Source organism: Hermetia illucens, chromosome 5, assembly GCF_905115235.1.
Source record: "Hermetia illucens chromosome 5, iHerIll2.2.curated.20191125, whole genome shotgun sequence".
Taxonomy (NCBI): Eukaryota; Metazoa; Arthropoda; class Insecta; order Diptera; family Stratiomyidae; genus Hermetia; species Hermetia illucens.
Genome location: NC_051853.1, coordinates 9870909 through 9890954, shown reverse-complemented (window position 1 = coordinate 9890954; position 20046 = coordinate 9870909). Strand labels below are relative to the sequence as shown.

At 47.8% G+C, this 20046-nt stretch overlaps 1 protein-coding gene across 11 annotated transcripts in view; it reads right to left on the bottom strand.

Annotated features, from left to right (window-relative positions):
- The window catches only part of LOC119657601, a 136742-nt gene that overhangs the window by 22644 nt on the left and 94052 nt on the right, over positions 1-20046 (bottom strand). For 10 of the 11 annotated variants that reach the window (XM_038064599.1, XM_038064589.1, XM_038064590.1 and 7 more), the window contains 6 exons: positions 3006-3142; positions 2692-2946; positions 2307-2622; positions 1896-2246; positions 1022-1837; positions 844-965 (listed from right to left, as the gene is read on the bottom strand). In XM_038064599.1, coding sequence (XP_037920527.1) covers positions 844-965; positions 1022-1837; positions 1896-2246; positions 2307-2622; positions 2692-2946; positions 3006-3142 — 1997 coding nt within the window. The remainder of the gene's footprint in view (positions 1-843; positions 966-1021; positions 1838-1895; positions 2247-2306; positions 2623-2691; positions 2947-3005; positions 3143-20046) is intronic. The other variant, XM_038064600.1, reaches the window with a different exon arrangement.

Here is a 20046-nt window from a genome sequence, read left to right as displayed (position 1 = left end):
GGTGCATATTAATTTCAAATTGGCCCCAATTCTTAGAGCCCGCGAATTGATAAGAGAGACGAAGAATAAAGCTGGACATTCTGGAAGCGCGGCTTAGTGAATGGACATAATCAAGATTAAATAGGGGTAGAAGAAGAAAGGAAGAAGAGAGCCATTGGTCTGAATCAGTTCAGAGCTAATCCTTCCCCATCCATCCCCCGCGTTAAGGTTTTGTGATTTAGTCCCCCCCCTTAAAAGGCCGTTTGACATTTTAGTTCTTTTCGGAATAAAGTCTTCGGTGGTATTACTCCGTATCGAGACTTCACCTCTCTAGTAGAGTTGTTTACCCCGGATGAACTTTATTCTGTTGACTCCTGAGTCAAGGCACATGATTAAACCTCTGTGTCCTGACAGGGAAATAATATGTGAGAACCAAGAACCCCGGCCCACATCTCGCCAAACTGCTAGCATTCGGGTTAGCTCCAGCAGGTGCCGTCCAGTTCCATATATTATCTCGCGCAGTCGGTGTTCACGACTGGCAGACCTGTTAGGGGAGTTTGGTTGGTTGACAGCTTTGGTGACCCTGTTGGTGCCAAGGTGATGCAACGTTGGACTGTCATTGTAACAGAGATGGCGTCCAACGTGGGGCCACATTTGCTGCGTACGGAACAGAGTTGGCTCCCGACGTGGGGCCACATTTGTTGCGTACAGAACAGAGTTGGCTCCTAACGTGGGGCCGTAAGGGACCTATTATTTGTTAAAAGATTTCAAAAATTTAATGCAATACATACAGATTTGGGGCTCAAACTAGCGCTACTGATGAAAACCTAGCTGTGATATTGACAAATACCGAACACAACTTACTTTTATCCTGGAGACGGCTTCTTCGGCTTGCATCATCCGCGTGGATTTGGTAGGTTGACCTTCACAGACCAGCTGAGTTGAGCCCAAGTAGCGAGCACGAAACAGTACACCTTCAATCAGTACTGAAAAAATATGAATGAAACGCATTTCAATATTAATAATCATCTACAAGTGCTACCTTCTTTGTTTTTACTTTTCTTTCCCTTCTTCTCGCTATCCTTTTTCGACTTGCTCGATCCATCAGGACTGTCGGTCATACAATTTTTGGTTTCTGAGTTGTTCTCCGGGGATTTTTCAATGTGCTCAGGGGATGGTGTTGAATCTCCGATGTCTAAAAGTTTGGTGCTAGTTTTGTTCGGAATAGGAGGCGGCGCTAATTCCGGAGTGGTAGGAAGCAATGAGTTTAATCCTTGTCGTAAAAGATTCGTACTAGAGTTCTTATTGGTTGGTTGCACTTTTGGTGAGAATTTCGAAAGCGATGAAGCGAGCAGTGATCGTGGTTTTCGTTCCCATGATTTCCCTTCATCGTAGAATCCTTGATCGTCAAGCCTTTGATGACCCAAGAGTCTATCTGTCTCCAGATCGGTATCTACGTCTTCTTCGTCGGCACTTAGATTTTTGTTATGATGATCCACAGAATCACCGTAATTACTGTTTTTTGAATTGTCTAGTTGTCGAGGAATCCAAACGGGAGAGCATAGAATAGGGGATGACGCGATCTTCTCAGGAGGAGGAGGAGGAGGGGGCGGAGGTGATGGTGCAGTTGTATTACGTTGTTTGTCCACCGTCGGAATGAGGGGAGTTGTTAGGATTTTAGTCATTGTTGGGCGTATTGGTTGAGTTTGCGAAAGGGATGAGTGCAAGTCTTTTAAGGCAGCTGTGTTTGCTTCGGAATTCTGCTGTTCAGAACAAATAAGCGAGTTAGTTTTACGATGCGGTGCAGGAGCTGGAGGCGGAGGCGTGAGTTGTATCATATCGGACCGGTGAAAAACGCCTGGAATTTGTCAAACACTAACCATGCGGCATACTTTCATCTTTTCTAGAATACTCACTTATCGAATATAAGGAATCCAGATCAGGATCAATATTTTTGAAAACCTTGTTATGGTTCCCTGGACTTCTAAGTCTGGTCGGTTCGCGAATGGTCTCTTCTTTCACTTTACTGTTGGGACTTTCAGATGTTTTGAAGAAGAAGTCAGAGGAGTTAGATATTTCGCGGTTCTCCTGGTTTTCTGAGGTCCTTTTCATATCCATGAGTATTGAAATTCCCGTCGAAGGTTGATTATTATTTTCTGTGTCAGACGCATGTCCACTGGAGAGTCCATCTTCTAACACGGGCATGCTGGCATAGTATTTTGCATAATTCGTATAGGGAGATACCCCGTTGTATTCGCCTGAAAGACCTGGTATTTGCAAAGGGTTGTTAAAAGATTTGACTAAACTGGTACTGTAAAGTTTTTTACTGTCTAGATCTCCACAGTTGGAATCATAGTCCGTCGTCTCAGGAGAATAGCGGAATGTCCTTTGTGGTACCCGATTTTGATTTATTCCATCATGTTGCTCTAGGATATCAGCACTACTTCGACTTGCTGATTCCAGGAAGAAGTCAATATCATGGTTTTCTTTGTTGTTTGTGGTATCCAAACCATTCTCGGACTCATTTTTGCAATCGATTTCGTCTTCTTGCTGATGGTTCGATATGGGGCTACTAGCGATCCTTTGTTCGATATAATTATTTACATCTGCTTCTAAATTAACTCCATAATCGTAGTGAATATCCTATAGGAAGGACAGTGATAATATTAGGTCAGGCTTCAAGAAAAAAGTGAACTTTTCAGTAGTCCTTACTGTGCTATCCACATCGCTGCCATTCTCCACGGGTTTCTCTTCGTTTGATGGACACTTGAAGAATTCTTCAAGGACCTTCCTTGTTTCAGAGAACTCATAGAGATAATCAAAAGTGGATGATTTTGGTTTCTCCGATGATGTGAAATCCGATGAAGTTCCTATTTCGGAAACGTCGTTACTTGTATCCTCAGTATTGGATTGTTGCGCATCATTTCCGATTGGTGAGGGCGTTTCAGGCGGTTGCGAGAATATCCTCTAGAATAGGATGGACATGTAAATTGCTTTAGGAAAGGATCATGTGATTTTAATTTTACTTGTGGAAAGCCAGGCCGAGCTGCATGCAACGGAGCTGACGCCGTGTAGACCTTGGACCGTTGTAAGTGCAGTTGTATCGATTGGTGACCTCCTTCTGGAGACCCTTGACCGATCCGTCGTGGCGATCCTTCATATTCTTAAAAGAGAAAAACATATTTTTAGGATCGAAAGAAGTAAAAGAAGACGAGGCAGACCCTGCCTAAGATGGAGCGATGGCGTGGGCTAGGACGCCAGACAGCTTTTAGGGATATCGGATTGGTGGACCTCGGCGCAAAACCGGAATGTCTGGAGTTCCTTATTAAGGCAGGCCTAGACCGGATACCGGTTGTTGCGCCGTTGATGATGATGATGATGAAAGAAGTAACTTGGTTAAAGAGGAAATCAGTTTGATGACCAAGAGTCGATGGGGGCAGAGGCGGCGGCATCAACAACACCACGCCGTACTGAAGGCAAGAGTTTCAGTATAGGGACAAATGGTTTCGTCCAGGACAGAGGCAACTCGTCAGACGCTGCCTCACCTCTGCCCTGGGAGCAGCGTGACCGTGAGTGGCAACCGATGGAAAACGCTCCTTTATATATTCGGAAAAATACGCCAAGGGCGCGAATTATATCCAAAAGAAACCGCCAATAGTTTGAGCCTAAGCTAGGCTAAAGCTAAATTATTGTTTAGGATAAATGAGGGATCCTAAGTCCACATCCACTTGATATTAGACCGGACCAAATTTTCCATCTGTTGCCACTCAAGGTCATGCTGCTCCCAGGGCAGAGGTGAGGCAGCGGCTGACGAGTTGCCTCTGCCCTGAACGAAACCATTTGTCCCTATATTTTTTGAATACTTGGGTGCCACGCCCCAAACGAGGGATCCGTGGACTAAAAAGACGTGAGAGTAAGTTGCTCTCCATTTGGTGCGGTGCAACATCTAGTCGATGTGGACTTAGGATCCCTCACTTATCCTAAACAATAACAGTTTCAGTACTCTCCGAAGCATTTGTCTCCGCCGTCTAGCTGGGGTCTCCGCTGAGGTTTGAAATAGATCCTTTGGAAACACCAGGTATTCCCAGACTCTATGTATCTTCAGCAACTCCGAGAATTCTATCTCAAATCAATGATGAGATTGCATCTCGGCTGTATGCTGATATGTCGCTTCTACAGCTACAAGAGATCCACCATGGAAAGCCGGACATTGGTAGACTGATTCAAATCAGTTCTGGCAATGCCAGCAGATGGGTGAGGAATAAAGTGTAGGGGGTTTACCAGAACTGTGCCATCCCCAGTAAAACACCCGTAGTTGAAATTCTGGACACACTAAAGCAGCACTTTCTGCCGCATACAGTCAGTTAGTTCTGACGGTATAACAAAAGTCACTCCAGACGTGTCCAGAATGCAACACGCGAGGAACGAGCGGAGTTTTTTTTAGATCACTGACGGGTCCCAAGAGAGTGTCCAGACAGAACAGAATATTGGGGTGAGCTCTGGGGGTTACCCGGTCAGCATGCTGATATAGATCACCGCCAAAGGCACCCGCCTTGCCAATACAACTGGCATGAATTTTGCAGATGTTATCGAAGAGGAAGTTTGACGAGCCATAAACAGCTTGAAGAACTCGCGGAGCCCAGGTCTGGATCGAGTGTAGAATTCCTGGTATAAGAAATTTACCAGTATTCACAGTCGGATGGCACATAGCATAAATCAGGTGATTAGTCGGCTGGAGGATTTCACACCCTTCCTCACTATGGGAATTACCTACCTTATCCCTAAAAAGGACATGGTGCAGGATCTCGCGGACACAAGACTAGATTAGATTAGACAAGCTTACTTGCTTACCAACCCTCTACAAATTCATAACGTCCATTATTAGGGGAAGGGTTAATACGCACCTCGAGAATAATAACATTCTGTCTGAGGAGCAGAAGGGCGGCCGAATTGGGCCAAGAGGTTGCAGAGAGCAACTCATTATTGACTCAGTAGTTGTAGGACAAGTAACTAGAGAGTAAAGAAACCTCTTTAGTTAGTCGATTATGCCAAGGCTTTTGACAGTGTACCCTATATCGGTGTGTAACAGGGGCAGTACACCAACCTTTCATTTCCCCTGCTCGGAGAACTGTGACGGTTGGGAGGAGGTCCTTGATATCACCCTAATAGCAGACAACGGGATTCTTAGGGTGGAGGACTGGAGAGTGTCTGACCAGAGATCGTTCTCTGACCACAGTTGGATACTCTTCAGTCTAGATCTCGCCGCAGAGGTTCCCAAGCCCTTTAGAGACCCCCGGAGGATCGACTGGAGAAAGCTTGGTCAGGTAATTAAGAACAAACTCTCCGGTGCGCAAATTGGTAGGATTGGCACGACAGACGAACTGGAGTCAAAGGTCGAGACTCTGGAGAAGGCTCTTGATACCGCCTTCAAAGTCTCGTGCCCTGGTGGAACGAAGATCTCTCTAGTCTCAGGAAGCTGACCAGAGAAATCTTCAACATCTGCTACAGGCAAAAATACTGGCAGCCATATAAGGACTGCCTAAAGAAGTACAAGTTGGCCATCAGGACCGACAAGAGGCGGTCTTGGCTAGACTATTGTCAGAACATTGAAAGCACTAGTGAATCCGCGAGGCTCAATAAGATTCTGTCCAAGGAATATAAGAGTCCATCCTTCATTAAAAAGTCGGAAGGCTCCTGGACGGAATCTTCTAGTGAAACCTTGGAGCTGCTGGTGCAAACGCACTTTCCCTCCAGCGAGGAGGACTGTGAGTCAGAACCTCGCTTGGAGGGTTTGCGGCAATCCCAGCTGTGCGAGACTATCAAATCGGTAATTACCGAGAATAGGATCGGCTGGGCTATAAACAGCTTCTCCGCATACAAATCTCCAGGCCCAGATGGCATAATGACAGTCATGCTACAGAAACAGCAGGAAAGGGTTGTGCCATGGCTTGTTGAGATTTACCGGAGCTGCATCATTTTAGGATACGTACCGCAGTCCTGGAGGCGCGCACGGGTGGTTTTCATACCGAAAGCCGGCAGGCGAGGTCATGAGTCCGCGAAGGACTTTCGGTCAATCAGCCTGACCTCTTTCGTGCTGAAGACCCTAGAACGCGTCCTGGACATTCACTTAAGGACGATCATGGAGAGAACGTGTCCGGATAGCTGAGTGGTTAGAGCACAAGGCTGTCGTGCGGAAGGTCACGGTTCAAATCTCACTGGTGACAGTGGAATTTGCATCGTGATTTGACGTCGGATACCAGTCGACTCAGCTGTGAATGAATACCTGAGTCAAATCAGGGTAATAATCTCGGGCGAGCGCAATGCTGACCACATTGCCTGCTACAGTATACTGTAGTGTACCGTTACGGTCTTGAACGAAGTGCTCTAACACACTTCAAGGCCTAGATCCAATATGGATTGTTGCGCCAACGATTATTACTATTATTATTATGGAGAGAACGCCTTTCTCTAAGTCCCAGCATGCCTACCTCAAAGGAAAATCCACAGAAACCGCCCTCCACGAGGTAATTGGCACGGTTGAGCGGTCGCTGCAGTACAAGCAGTATATCCTTGCTGCCTTCTTGGATATAGAAGGAGCTTTCAACAACGTCAGTACCAACGCCATCAAGGAAGCCTTGACCGGTATTGGATTGGAGGGGTATCTCACGCATTGGATTATATCCATGCTGAGTACCAGAATAATCCAGTTCGATCTGGGAGGCAACCACTTGACCAGAGCTGTGAACAGAGGCACGCCCCAGGGTGGTGCTATCTCACCGGTGCTCTGGTTAATAGTAATGGACAAAATTTTACGTACATTGGACAGCAGCGGGGTGAAGGTGGTGGCGTATGCCGACGACTTGGTGATATTAGTATCAGGGGTGTTTCTGTCCATTATGAGCGACATCATGGAAGGAGCGTTGCAAAAGGTATGCCTGTGGGCCGCAAGATGCGGACTCAGCATAAACCCAACCAAAACGCAACTGATGCTGTTCACCACCAAGAATTCCATCTACCACGGCTGAATGAACAAAGATTGGTTCTTTCCTCTAATGTAAAGTATCTGGGCGTAATCCTGGATTCTAAGCTAAATTGGAGGTTGAACATATAACTGAGGGTTAAGAAGGCCTGTATAGCTTTCTATGTCTGTAAGAGAACCTTTGCGAAGAAATGGGGTCTCCGGCCGAGGATGGTTCTCTGGATGTACACCGCGGTAGTGCGTCCGATCCTCACGTACGGATCTATTGTATGGTGGCAGGCTTTGAAGAAGAAATACAATAGAACGAAGCTTAATAGGATTCAGAGAACCGCGTGTGCAGGTGCTACGGGGGCTCTGCAGTCCTGTCCGGCAGATGCTCTCAATGTACTCCTGCATCTCCTCCCCCTAGACCTCCACATAAAATATGTTGCAGCGTGCAGTGCCGTCAGACTACGTGAGTCCGGATGCTGGACAGCGAAGTCCTACGGCCACAGCAACATTCTAGATGAAATACCTCGAGAAATCTGGACATCCTCCACGGACTATGTCACACGCAAGTTGAACTTCACGCGAAACTTTGCTGTGGACCTTCCAACCAGGGCAAAGTGGAAGACCGGCGGCGTGTTGCAAGACTATGACACAGTATTCTTTACGGACGGATCAAAGATGACCTATGGAGTCGGCGCGAGGGTTTTCTCGAATACACACGGTGTATCCAAGTCGTATGGTCTCCCAGGTTTCGCCAGTGTATTCCAGGCGGAAGTACTGGCGATATTGGAAGTCTGTCGATGGCTGGAGCGTGATTCGAGCCCCAAGCGTAACATAGCCATTCTGACCGACAGCCAAGCGGCCATCAAGGCCTTTTACTCAACGACGACATCTTCCCGGTTGGTGGGGCAGTGCAGAGACACGCTCAACCATCTGGGCGGCACATTCAAGATCACTCTCCTCTGGGTTCCCGGGCATAGGAACATAGTGGGGAATGAGCGGGTTGACGGATTGGCCAGGCAAGGCTCTGCTCTTGTCAGTCCCTCGGGGAATACAGTCGGTGTTCCGCTGGCGGCTGTTTGGGGCGGAGTCTACTCGCACTACCTAGCAGCCGCGGGCCTGAGATGGCGAAGGCTTACAGGCTGTGCCAAATCAAGGAAAATTTGGCCCACTTATAACATAGCCCGATCACGAGAGCTCCTGTGCCAGACGCGTGCAAATGCATTCAAGATTACGGCGGTCTGCACGGGGCACTGGCCCATAGGGGACCATGCCGCTAGGCTCGGCTTACCCTACAACTCGCATTGCCGAAGCTGCGGAGAAGGAAGGGAAACCCTCATGCACTTTTTCTGCGATTCCCCAGCTCTGGCTCGAGTCAGGCTACGGACACTGGGAAAACCATTCTTTGGGGACCTCAGAGACATTTCTAGCTGCAGGGTCGGAGAGCTGCTTTCCTTCGTGAATGCTACGGGTTGGCTCTGAAGATCCGAGCCAGCTGGACTCTGCTTCCCTGTTCCTATAACAACAGTCACGGTCTTAGGAGTTTGTTGCATCAAAACGGTGCATCAATGCGCTAATTGGGCTCCTCGGAGCGGCCACTGATACCTACCTACCTACCCTACCCTATATCAGCCTAATCGATGTCCTACTTCAGTATCGCATTGATCCCAAACTAACGAAGTTTTTGGCGACAGTAATGGAAGCGCTATAAGGTGGTATTATCAGTGCGTTCATCTGAGGGTGCTAATACCTCAGAGCCTATCCATATACGGAGAGGCATCTTCCATGGGGATTCGTTGAGTCTCCTTTGGTGACTACTGAAAGATGTTAGAGGGCATGGGTTTGGAATAAACTAAAATATATGTAGTCTACGTCATGACATCGAAGGCAGAGGCGTGGTTGAAGTAATGGTACAACATCACCGCCAAGGGCAGGCGAGTCCCTTACATACGGCTGTTTGTAACGCAGACTGCACTGACTCGACTTAACTTGAAGGATCGATCTTCCAATCCTCTGAGTGGGGTGAAGTCAGACCAAGAGCGGCACAGTTAACACGTGAATTCTCTTTGACAGCCATTTGTCGATTTGGATTTGTCGGCTCTTTCTTTGCTGAGACGGAGGGATTCATGTGTGCCATTTAGGACGGTGTGGTCACCGCCTGGGCTTATAAAAAGCTCATAATGAAAGAACGGGCGGAGGACGACCAGTGCAGAATGTGTGGTCCGCGTTAGAGACTTTGGCCAATCTCATTTCTGGTTGCACTGTAATGACACCGCTTTTCGAACAGGTACAATGCTGTGATTCATCAAAACCTTGCATATAAGCATGGGCTGATCACGAGAACATGCCCGATTTACCGATATGAGCTGCAAGCAGTACTTGATAGTTCTGCTTGCAGTATGTACTGGGAGCGGCAAGTTCGAACTGATCGCCACATTCCACCCAACAAGCCTGACGTGCTATTAGTTGACAAGACGGGTCGCTCCGCGTATATTATTGATATTGCCACCACTGACGTACAACAGCGTTGTGTTCTAACCAGTGAGCTATCCGGATACCCACAATAATACTGCGAAATAAAGACCTTCAACTTTATCCTGATGCTTGTTTCGAAATCCAACGATCTTCCCTCAGTACTAGGTAATCTCCATTTTGAACTAGCCTTGTGGCTTGTCTCTAAAAAAAAGGGCTCAACCGAGATCGTTCCATGACAAACTAAAGCTGTGTGAGGGCCCACCGATAGAAGAAATAAGTCTGGGAACCAATCCAGTTGTGAATCAGTCCAAAATGAGCTGACTGAAGCAGACTTCTTCTGTCAACATTTCTGATACAAGGGTTTGTGCCGCCTGTTATAGTTAAAGTCTTACCCACGAATGAGTGCTTTCTCAGGCTTCCAGGGGAGGAATGGGATAGTGTTGCTACAACATCTTAGCCTCCAGAACCACATCAGTTCCAATACTTGGATGGTGATAGGCAATAAACCAGTAGAAAAACCTGAAGTGCCAAGGATTCTCTTGATCATTGGCGATCCCGAACCGAATGTAAGGAAGGTTAAAAAAGGTTTGGGAACAAACAGGCCCTCAATTTGAGTAACCAATCAGATTAGACTCTCAGATCAAAAGCACATTGATTGCTAATAATTATTTCAAAGGATTATAAAGGGAAAGCGCTTTCTCGAAGATGACCTACCTTGTAGTGATGATGGAGCTCAGTAAGGAGGATTCTTCGGGAAACCAGAGGTGACACGCTAAACGGTAATCAAAATCCAAAACTAAGATATGACTACTGTGCTGAGGATTGACTGGTCACAGAGGTCAAGATGTGGCCGTGAACGGTGAACTCTGGGTTCCAGGCGACCCCCAATTTCCCCCCACCCTTGTCTCGGCAAAACCAATTCTGCCGATCTTTACTTATTTTCCCCGGTCAAACAAAGGCCATGGCAGCCGAATATGAAGAAACTAAAAACTTGAAAAACAAAAGAAATGAAAAACACTTAGATCATGATGATTCAACCCTGAACGAAGGGGCAAGGGGAGTAAAGACTGAGATTCAAGTGTGAACCTATTGGGAAACAGTCCTTAACGGACGAGCCGAAGCAGTTCCTTTCTGCCAGTATTCCTGACCGCGGCCGTGGCGAGTGATATGTTCTGGTGCGCCAGCGAGGACTATACCCACAGCGATTACCAGGCAATCTTCTTTGAACTGCAGGTGGAGCCATAGGGCAGAGGACCATTATATACGAAACGAGAAAAACGTCAGGCCGGTCTACAAAAGCTCTGGATGAGCAGACCTTCATAATGATATGGTTAGACCAACCTGTGGCACGCTTAAGCTCACCATCCAGCGAAGCAAGACTAAATGCTTTATGGAGCTCTGCTCAGAAGCTGGGGGTGCTTATAGAATCATGACGGGACGATTCAGGGGTCGTTCATTTCCGCAGATCACGCGTCCCAGCCTCTTCTTGAAAATCCTCCAGGGGTTATTCCCACAGCAAGGGGAGGGCACCGACACATTCCGGCCACCAGTTGCAAGAAATCTGCGGTAGAATAGGGGACAACAAAGCCCCTGCTTGGACGTGGTACCGAATAAGACCCTTAAGCTTGCCGTGAAATTTAGAGCGGACATGTCTGCTGAGTTGTTCGAAGCGTGACAAGGACGTGGGAAAGCCACGATATACCTCTAGGTTGCTTATAGTCAAGGTGGTGATTTCAGTCATGCTCTATGCGACCGCAGTTTGGAGGGAAGCCTTGCGGATATCAGTTAACAAACTGAGTGCACTTTACGAGAGGACAGCCCTGAGGGTATGCTTCAGGGCTCTTTCAGATGATGCAGCATTCGTCGTCTTGCGAATGATGCCGATTGACATCCTAGCAGATGAGCTGGCGAAGCCAATCTCTCCTTATCCCAGACGAAGAACGGTGAGAGGGAGAGATCCGTAAATAGATGAGCAGTGGGACTGCTCGGGAAAGGGTCGGTGGACTCAAAAGCTCATGCTTACCATCAAGGAGTGGTTGAAAAAACGACACCGAGAGAATAATTATAATCTCATGCTGTTTCCCACGGGGCCAGAGAATATCGGCAGTACCTGCACAGGTTTAAACTGGGCACCTCATTCGACTGCTCAAATTGCGATGGAGTCGGAAAGGACACACAAGATGTATTCTTCCACTGTCCACTGATTTGTGGGGAAAGGAGGAATCTAAAGGTAGCACTAGGAGAACCACCTGCTGAGGTTAAAGTTTTACCTACGGGTAAGCATCTGTCTTCGGATAGCAAACAGCCTCCGGGCAAAACAATGCCCCCGACCAAAAAGCCTTCAGGCAAAATACAACCCCCGGGTTGTGCTAATGTTGAAGGGAAAGGGTCATCTGGGGCACCTGCGGCTAAGGGCAAACCAAAACGGCAGCGGTCCTTTGACGATCCCAACTCTTCGGCTCAAATGGCTGCAAAGAAAGTTCGGCCAGCAACAGTTTAGTCTTCATTTGCAGCCAAAGCTGGAACATTCATCAGAGCTACCCAATATGCCAAAAGTAAAGACATGGGAATAATAGCAGGATGTGATGTCAATCATATATGCTGGGGACGTTGCAACATAAAGGCGAGAGAATCGAGACTATTTGAGTCTCTGGTAGGAACCGAATTGCAGATCCACAATTTGGGGAATGTGGGCTCATTCCTCAAATTTCTTCAATGTGGTCAGGCAAGAGGTCATCGATATCAGGGTGGCATCTCCTGACATTGTGGCTCTTTTCAGGGAGTCTAGAGTATCAAACGATGTGACGCTCTCGGAGACAGACACAGACGCATTGATTTCGTAATGGGCATGGATCCACCTCCTCCCACTCTACTTTGGAATCCAAAACAAAACAAAACTGAGCGTCAAAGTTACGATCCCTGGAACACGCATGGAATCTGGAATTGAGAAGACAACCTAGATGATCACAACAAGCATGAGAGAAGATTTCGAAGAGAGCTGTCCACTTATGATGCTAAAGAAGGGTAAAACACCATGGTGGAACTCGGATTTGGCGAAGCAGAGGAGAACGGCAAGGGTGCTCTTCAATCGAGCTCTAAAGTCTGATTCAGCCGCTTGCTGTATTCGGTACAAAAAGGCCCAAAAAGTTCTAAAGAAGAGCATAAGGTCGGTCAAACGATCATCATGGGGACGCTTTTGCGAAGAGACCAACTCTCTTGAGCCAACCTCAAAACTAAAGCGGATCTTTGTCAAAGGACATGGCCTTAGGCCCATTTATGATCATCGAAGGCGAAGGAGAATGTTCCACATATTAGTTGGATAGAAGTCTATTGAAGCAGGGTGTCTGAGGGGTTACCCACAGGGAGGGGTTGTCTCTCCTCTACCAGGAGTTATAGGTAATGGACAGCTGGCTATGGCTCTTGGAGGGCACAAAGATCGTCGCTCATGGCTCCAATATGCCCATTCTGTCGGAAATCAGATCCCTCTTTGTTTCGGCAGGATGAGCGTCGAGGTGTATAAGGCTTCATCTTGCTGACTTGTTGGTAAAACTAGGTGGTGTTGTTATTCGGTTATGCCCGGAGCACCATATCAACGGGATCACTAGATTCGAGTCTATGTTCACCCCCTATATGTTCTGACATTCATCAAGGCTGTTACATCAGCCTTATATTGGGGCAAGGTATCGGCTAGCTCCTGGACAACATCCGATCTGTACAGAGAGCGCACATTTCATAGAAAATGCGTAAATCTTTCGTCGGTATTCGTTGCCGGGTTGGGCATTGTAAAATCCATCCAGTCCTAGGCTCTTCTTTTGACTTCGCAACAAGTTGTTTTCCGTGTAGAGCGGTCAGCGCTACCCAATACCCAACCTAGAGGGCCAGTTGGTACAATTTGTCCCGTTCTTAGGCGCGGAGACTCCCCTTCATCTTTCTCCATCTGCAGATGGAGATAGGGTTTGGTAGTAGAGCTGTTTCCAGGTTTATTTATTTATTTAATGAGGACAATACACAGAAAACAAGTTCCTTATTACCTATTGTCCTCAGAGGGAGGAGCAAGTAAATGAAGGAGATAGAGTCAAAGGACCAAATCTGTAGGGCGTTGTAGGACCGGCATAGCCTCGGAATCGGGGAGTGGGAGTAAATCTCGAGCTCCGCGAAGGGTACTTCAAAAATGTCTGGACTACGTGTGCCATGAGAGACGATGCGGAAAGTAATATCCGAGTTGGCAGAGCAGTCCATCAGGCAATTGCAGAGTTTGAAAAGAGTACACATATCAAGGAAGATACGGCGTTGCTGCAGGGAGGGGAGATTGAGGGTGCGGAGTCGTGACGGATAGTCAACCCGTGGAAGGTTTTTTTGGTAAAAGAGGGTCCGGGTGAATTTGCGTTGTACAACTTCAAGAGCGCGACAGTCACGGATGCAGGAAGAGGCCAGACTACACAGCAATATTCAAGGATATTTCTGACAAGGGAATGGAAGAGTGTTAAAGAAGGCTGAATTGAGGTGAAGTCGGAGGAGGAACGTAGGATAAAACCAGACATTTAGGAAGCTCTATTGATGATGTCAACGAAGTGGGAATTGAAATGAAGTTTATCGTCGAATATTACATTCAGGTCTTGGAAGGAGGTCAGTAGTGAAAGGGGTTGACCACTGAGAGAATAGCGAGATTATTGATAAAAAAAGGAGGAGTTGGAGGCCTAGTATAGAGCCTTGCGGAACACCAGAGAAAGGGGAGAAGGAACGAGACGAGTAACCATGAAAAGAAACTTGGCAGGACGGTATAAGAGATAGGAAGAAAGCCAGGAGATGACTGAGAGAGAAAAGTTGAGTAATGAGAGTTTAGAGAGGAAAATATTATGGTCAACGGTATCAAAGGCTTTGGAGAAATCAGTATAAATAACATGTATCTCCTGTCGTGAATTAAAGCATTTAACAACGAAGTTGGTAAGGACCAGAAGGTTTGAAGCCGTAGATCTATCTGCTCTTTGGCGATCAGGTGACCGAAGTGTGCGGTCAACCAGTCGTTGACAACGGAGCGGAAGGGTGGTGGAGTCTTAGTCGAACTAGGCCCGAAGACAATAAATAAAGTCACGTTCTGTGAGGCAGTCAAGGGACTTCTAGGGGAAAAAGCTTTGGTTTCTAGCCTGAAACCCACGTGTGCTTTAGAAATCCGAGAACTTGACTGTCTCACGGAAAAGAACGAGGTAGAAGAGGCCATCAGACGCGAATGCCCGGAAGTAACCAATGTCCGGATTGGTATCACCTCCCCAAACTCTCAAGGCCAAAAACTCGCTGTGGTGGAAATTCCCGAGCAATACGCGAGGAAGCCTCTAAACAGCGGGAAAATAAGAATTGGTTGGGTAGTGTGTAGGATACGAATTCGGGCCGCTCCAACCAAATGTTACAGATGTTTGGATTATGGGCACACATCTGCAAACTGTCGGGGACCTGACAGAAGGACAGCATGCCGTAAATGCGGTCAGGCAGGCCATAAAGCCAACACCTGCAATGAAAAGGAAAGCTGCGTCCTATGCAGGGACCGTGGCGCGACTGATGCGAGCATTGCGCACACTTGCGGGATCGGGGCGGTGTCCAGTTTTCAGAGCAGAACTGGAAAGAGCTAGGATACGGTCAACATGATTCGCATCCTACAAATCAATATGCACCGGAGTGCAACCGCTCACGAGTTGCTAGCGCAGTTCGTTGCGGAGCCCACAGCTGATTTAGTACTCATCAGTGAGCAGTACCGAAACAAGGGCCCAGTTTCATGGCACTCACACATATCAGGTACCGCTGCCATCTGGGTTCGGGACGGCACCCTCCTGGGGGTTCTTGCCCAAGGCCGAGGGGACGGCTTTGTCTAGATTCGGTGTTCAGGGATAACGTTTTTTAGTGTCTATCTTACGCCGAATGAGACGATGCCGGACTTTCGTCGGACGCTTGATGCTTTGGAGGACGCTATCTTAAGCACGGATGGGCGGATCCTGGTCGGGGGTGACTTCAATGCTAGGGCACTTGAATGGAGCATGCCTCACACAGATTCCAGAGTGAAAGGAATTCTGGAAATGGCGGCGAGAACAGGACTGGTAGTTCTAAACACCGGATCCACCCCAACGTTCCGGCGCCCGGGCTGCGAGGGAAGCATTCCAGACGTAACATTCGCGTCGGAGTGACTGGTGTCGCTGGTGGACGGCTGGCGAGTTCTGGAAGAGTTTTCAGCAAGTGACCACCAATACATTGCTTTCGAAGTGGTGGACACAAACTCTCGATGTGTGCCACCCCAGCGATCTTTCTGTGTATGGAATGTCGCGAAAGTAAACACCGGGAAGTTTGTCGAAACTCTGGGAACAGGTGGGGCCACGCTGAAGGGTACTCCTGGGGGCGGTGGCGCCGCAGCTGACACTGTCGTAAATTCAGTTATGAACCTGATAACGACGGTCTGCGGAGCCTCCATGCCCAGGAAGACATCGAGGCGCGACAAACCTTCCATGTATTGGTGGACAGTGGAAATCGCAGAGCTCCGGAAGGAGTGTCACAGGCTCCGCCGCTTAACACAACGTCTAGGCGACCGGGGGGAGTCATGTACCATAATAATGGAGTACAAATCAGCCAAAAGGAGACTCCGCAGCGCAATAAACAAAAGCAAAGCTCGCTGCTGGCAAGAGCTGGTCGACAAGGTGAATGGGGATCCGTGGGGACTCGGTTACAAACTTGTAACCCGAAAAATCGGGGCTCTGCGGAAACCCTGTTCACTTAAGGCCGAGCAGATGGACCGCATTGTGAGGGCACTCTTCCCTGCACACCCCGTATGGGATGGTGACGTCGGCGCGGAAAGCGCAGAGGACTGTCCACTTTTCTCTATAAAAGAGTTGGAACAGGCAGTCCTCTCTATGAAAAACAAGAAGGCGCCAGGACCCGATGGTATTCCAGCAGAGGTATACAAACTGGTATTCCAACACCGGCCAGACCTACTGCTCGGCGCATTCAACGCTTGCCTGAAAGAGGGCATTTTCCCTGCTCGTTGGAAAGTTGCGAGGCTTGCGCTGATCCCTAAAGGGAAAGGCGATCCCGAATTGCAGTCTTCATACCGCCCACTATGTATGCTTGATACTGCTGGGAAAGTGTTCGAAAAGCTCATCAGAAGTGGACTCGCTGAAGCGATACGCGCTGCCGGAGATTTATCTCCCCGGCAGTTTGGTTTTAGGGCAGGGAGATCGACAATTGATGCTGTCATGCAGATCGTGGACGCCGTTCGACGAGCAGAGGCACATAGCCGCCGAACTCGACGGGTGGTGCTCCTCGTAACGCTTGACGTAAGATGGAAAGACATTCTAGGCACACTAGACAATACCTTCAACGTGCCGAACTATCTCTTACGGATTTTGAGGGACTATCTGAGGAACCGCTCCCTGCTCTATGAAACACTAGAGGGTCAAAGGTGGATGGAGGTCACGTCGGGGGTAGCACAGGGATCCATCCTAGGGCCGGACCTCTGGAACGCTACCTATGACAGTCTGCTTAAACTCGACACGCCAGAAGAGTCACGCCTGGTCGGCTACGTAGATGATGTCGCAGCGCTTGTTGCTGGACGCACTGTCGAACAGGCGCAAAGCAGACTCGGCATATTGATGCGACGGGTAAGCGGATGGATGACTACTCATATTAGGTTGTTGCAAATGAAATGTCGGATATTTGAGTAAAATTTCAAAAAACTATAACTTTTATGAAAATTAATTTTATTAGTCAAAATAAGAACCAGCAGCTTCAATGCACTTCTCCCAACGAGATACAAGGCATTTATTCCAGTTTCGTAAAAGTCTGGGTTTCTAGAGCTAAGAAATTCTTCAAAGGCACTTTTGACAGCTACTTCATTGCTGAATTGTTTCCCCGCCAAAAAGTGATCCAAATGCTTAAAAAAGTGGTAGTCGGTTGGCGAGAGGTCGGGTGAATATGGTGGATGAGGAAGAGTCTCATATCGTAATTCATTTAATTTTTGGACCGTCATTCTGGAAACATGAGGTCGGGCGTTATCATGGAGCAGTATCACTCCATCTCTGTTGACCAATCTAGGCCGCTGAACACGTAATTTCATCAAGTTGGGCACAATATTTCTCTGCATTAATTGTTTCACCACGCTCCAAAAACGAATAATGAATAATTCCAGATGCAGACCACCAAACAGTTACCATTACCTTCTTCGGGTGAAGGCTCGGTTTTGGCATGTGTTGTGGAGGCTGATCGGCATCTAGCCATTGCGCTGATCTGCGACGGTTGTCGTACAATATCCACTTTTCATCGCATGTCACTATTCTGCGCAAAAAGGGATTGTTCCTGTTGCGGTTGAGTAGAGAACTGGATATTTCCATTCGCAGCGCCATGTTTTGCTCGTTGAGTTCATGCGGAACCCACTTATCAAGCTTCTTCACCTTTCCAAGCTGTTGTAAGTGCCGAGATACTGTCGAATAGTGTACGCCTATTTTCTCTGCAATGTCACGAATCGATGATCGGGGATCAGATTCCACTATCAAACGCAACTCGTCGTTGTCGATCGATGGTCCTGGGTGTCCTCGAGTTTCACTTTGGAGGGTCATGTCGCCTGATCGAAATTTTTCGAACCACCGCTGTGTCGTTCGTTCGTTTGCTGCGTCAGCTCCAAATGCTCTGCAAATGTTTCTGGTTGCCTCCGCTGCGTTGTGACCAAGTTTAAATTCATATAGAAAAAGTAGACGTTTTTGACTCCCTTCCATGCTTTTTTCTTTGAGTTTTACTTGGAACTTCAATGACGATTGAAACTGAAATGACTCCTTGATCGAACGAACGACTATTTATACTCAATTATCCCATACCACCAGAGTCACCTTGCGGCAGTTTTAAACATTAAAATCATAACTAACTTCACTTCATTGAAAAATCCGACATTTCATTTGCAACAACCTAATAGTTTCAACCTTGCATTGGAAAAAACCGAAGTAGTCATCCTGACTAAAAAGAGAATTCCGACCCCGCGTCCCATATCGTGCGGCGAGTCGATGTTCGAGTCAAAATCAGCGGTAAAGTACCTCGGGTTGACTCTTGACTCAAAGATGAGCTTTTCTGAGCAAATCCAAGCAGCAGCGAACAAGGCTGCGGCTGGAGTTTCGGCGTTAAGTAGGCTAATGGCAAACATTGGGGGTCTTACGTCTAGTAGGCGACGTCTCCTGATGAGCTCAGCGCAGTCTGTCCTGCTCTACGGCGCAGAGGCATGGGCTGGCGCTCTTAACAAGGAGGTATATCGTAAACGCCTCGCGCAAGTACAGAGACGGGGAGCTTTACGGGTGGCGTCTGCGTACCGCACTGTCTCTGAACCGGCCGTGATGGTGATCGCGGGAGTTATCTCCGTTGCCCTTCTTGCTAGGGAGCGTCAGGCCATATACAAGCGCAAGGGAGATGAGCCAAGGGAGGTGGCTGCTCGCGAAGAACGGCAATGCACTCTAGACGAGTGGCAGCTCTCTTGGCAAAATGAAACTAGAGGCAGATGGACTGCGCGGCTCATCGGCAACTTAGGTACGTGGCTGAATCGGAAGCATGGTGAGACTGACTATTTCCTTACTCATGGAGGGCATGGAGGTTTTCAGTCTTACCTGCACAAGATTGGAAAGACGCGTTCTGCGGATTGTGTGTTTTGCAATGGAGTTCTGGACGACGCCCACCATACTTTTTTTCTTGTGGAAGGTGGGAAGGGGTTCGTCAGCAGCTCTATTTAAACATAGGGATCTCTCTCCAGACAACATTGTCGAAGAGATTTATTTATTTATTTATTTAATTAACGGACAACAAACGGAAAGAATTCCAATTAATTATTGTCCTCAGGAGGAGGAGAAAGCAAAAAACTTATCCTACGTTTAAAACTACTTAAAGTAGGGAAGTTAAAAGGACCAAGCTGTTTTGCATTATAATTTCGGCAAAGCCTGGGAATCGGGGAATGAAAATAGACTTCGAGCTCCGCGAAAGGCACGTTGAAAATATCTGTTATAAGACGCAGGACGGCAGGTGATCTCGTCAGCGGCGGAGCAGTCCATCAGGCCCGAGGAAAGTTTGGACATCCAGATAGGATCTACGCTGTTGTAGGAAGGGAAGGTTTAGAAAGCGGAGGCGGGAGGGGTAATCCACACGAGGGAAGCTTTTCTTAAAGAAGAGAGAACGGGTGAATTTACGTTGTACATTTTCAAGGGCAAGACAATCACAGTTACGAGTGGGTGACCAGATCACGAAGCAATACTCGAGGGTATTCCTCACAAGAGAATTGAAGAGAGCTAAGGAGGGTTGGATGGAGTCAAAATCAGAGGAGGAGCGAAGAATAAAGCCTGACAATTTTGCTGCTCGATTGATGACATCGGGGTAATGGGTGTCAAAGCGGAGCTTATTGTCGAAAGTGACTCCGACGTCGTGAGTGGAATTTAAGCAGGATAAGGAATGTCCGTCAAGCGAGTAGGAGAAAGAAGTGGGTGAGGATTTTAGGGAGTAGCACATAGAGTGACACTTTCTGACGTTTAACGCTAAACCATTAGTCGAGCACCAACGAACCAGAGTGTCCAGGTTATTCTGAAGGGAAACACAGTCCATAGGCGACGATATAGCGGAAAACA